The sequence below is a fragment of the Musca vetustissima genome, unplaced genomic scaffold (genome assembly GCF_032173495.1).
Source record: "Musca vetustissima isolate MV318-11 ecotype Yass unplaced genomic scaffold, APGP_CSIRO_Mvet_v1 utg273115, whole genome shotgun sequence".
Taxonomy (NCBI): domain Eukaryota; kingdom Metazoa; phylum Arthropoda; class Insecta; order Diptera; family Muscidae; genus Musca; species Musca vetustissima.
In genome coordinates this window covers 31,648-33,821 of record NW_026881600.1, presented here as the reverse complement: position 1 = coordinate 33,821, position 2,174 = coordinate 31,648, and the positions used below count along the sequence as shown (strand labels likewise).

Below are 2,174 nucleotides of genomic sequence, written 5' to 3'. Positions count from 1 at the left end.
GTACAGCCCTTCTAATTACTTGTCCAGATTCCCTTCAACGTGGAACTCCCACATCCGAGTATATACGACAATATAATTGGTATCAATGTAAATGTCAACCATTCCTCTTGGATGTAATATCAACCTCTTGAGTTTATGTCCTTCAGGGCTAAATATATATGCTATAGAATACAAATTTTGTAATTTTTCACACAAAAGTCAGGGTTCATTTGATGCGCTAAATATTGACCGATGTTTATCAAAAACATGCCTTTTCTTTGGCCCAATCAAGTTAGTATTACCTCATGATTTGTTGGTATCCTTTGCGAGTGTGTCAAAACAATTATCAGCAAAAGGGCACATATTCCCAATATGAAGCATGAAAACAGGGTATAGGAATCCAAATCCAAGGTGACCAATAGTAGGGGAAATATCAGACAACTACAGCCGAAGATGGCTTTACACCAACCATTTAATGGACGTTCGTTATGTACCACTGGGATAACCAAGGCCAACAGGACATAAAAATGGCTCTGGAAAGGATGTTGGATTTATTTGTGATAAGTGGCAGGATGGAAATACCTACCATTACGATTTTAATTGGAAGGGAATGGGAACTCAAGGCCCTAATGGGATTTATGCAATTCCAAAATTGCTGCCACGGCTTGACATTCAGATCCACTGGATTGTATAGTGATTCGGGATAGCAATCACTCTCTAAGGACTCTGAACTACTTGAGAGGAAATTAACTTTTTTCAGCATTTGAGGCTTCTTCCGATGGGCCTTGAAAGAGAACATTCTACAAATAAGGTAGAGAATATACCCCACCATACTTATGTGTGAATGTATGTCGATCATTGATTCCGATTTCAAATATTCCTCTTGATTTTCATTTAACATTTCATTTTGGACCGCGGCATATAAATATAACCAGGCCACAGTAAGGAAGAACATGTCACGTAAAAATATCGTGGCATTGATTCGAAATCCACCACGATAGGAGAGGAGACATAACCCAATGACCCAACAGGTAAATATTTTACCAAATGTCATGGCATGTAGCAAAGAATCCGAACGATTATATTCAAAACAACTGTAGATCATGGAAAGGCCATATGGTAGAGTGAAGAGGATACCCAAGACAATGCAACCAAAATCGTAATTGGGGATGTGCAAGTAATTGGCCAAGGCAATGGAGTTGGGGAGGAGGCTGGTGGGGAGAAAAAACCGACAAGGTTTATATTTCGGGGTATATCCAGGATTACTTACAAATATCTAGCATTAACATAGAGACTCAAAGCGTATAGCAGCAAAATCGTTACAGCCAATGTCAAGGACAGCCATGGTGTATGCCATTGCAGGACACATTCGAATAAATATAGATAATTTATAAGGCTCACCACACCATTACAGCTGGTGGTGGTCTGGACAAATTCACAGGCATCTTTAATGTCTTCACTCTTCAATATTTCCCACAAAATCATAATGCCTTTTGTGACGGGTCCAATTTTCTAAGAGGATTTTAATTGAATTATTATTGGGAAATGTCAAATTCCAAGACATTTTTATCGGAATGAAAATTTATTTGTACTTTTTTAATTATTTTTTGGGGTCTATGTATAGGCGTGAATTCTTATACCCTACACAACTATGTTGTCGGGGTATTAAAGCTTTGTGTAGCCCCAAGAGTTTGTAACGCAGCGAAATATTGGTCCTAGGCCCACCTTTTAGTATACCGATCGTCATATCTCGACTAGCTGAGTCGATCTAGTCACGTGTGTCCGTCCATCCGTCTGTCCATTATAATTTTTTAGGCCCACCTTTTATTATACCGATCGCCATATCTCGACTAGCTGAGTCGATCCAGACATGTGTGTCCGTCCGTCTGTCCATTATAATTTTTTAACACGAAATTTTGAATGTAGGATGAGTTCTGGCCAATGCAGACCCCCTATTGTTTTTGGTAAAGATGGGTGAATATTTAGGGTATGAAAGGGACCCTGACTTTTGTGTGAAAAATTACAAAATTTGTATTTTATAGCGGATATATTTTCTCCTGAAGGACATAGAGCCGAGAAGTTGATAGTATATCCAAGAGGAGTTGTTGACCTTTAAATTGATACCAATTATATTGCCGTATGTACTCGGATTTTGGAGTTACACTTAAATGTTTACAGGTGCTTAAGTATTCAGA

At 38.5% G+C, this 2,174-nt stretch overlaps 1 protein-coding gene across 1 annotated transcript; it reads right to left on the bottom strand.

The window, feature by feature from the left end:
• Window positions 1-281: 281 nt before the first annotated feature.
• On the bottom strand, window positions 282-1,464 carry LOC133327557 (uncharacterized; the record flags this gene model as incomplete). The annotated part of the gene is made up of 4 exons (XM_061536075.1): window positions 1,250-1,464; window positions 809-1,190; window positions 566-763; window positions 282-512 (listed from the first exon to the last, which is right to left on the bottom strand). Coding segments are annotated over exons 1-4 (1,026 nt in total), but the record flags the coding sequence as incomplete, so codon positions are not given.
• Between the last annotated feature and the right edge of the window lie 710 nt (window positions 1,465-2,174).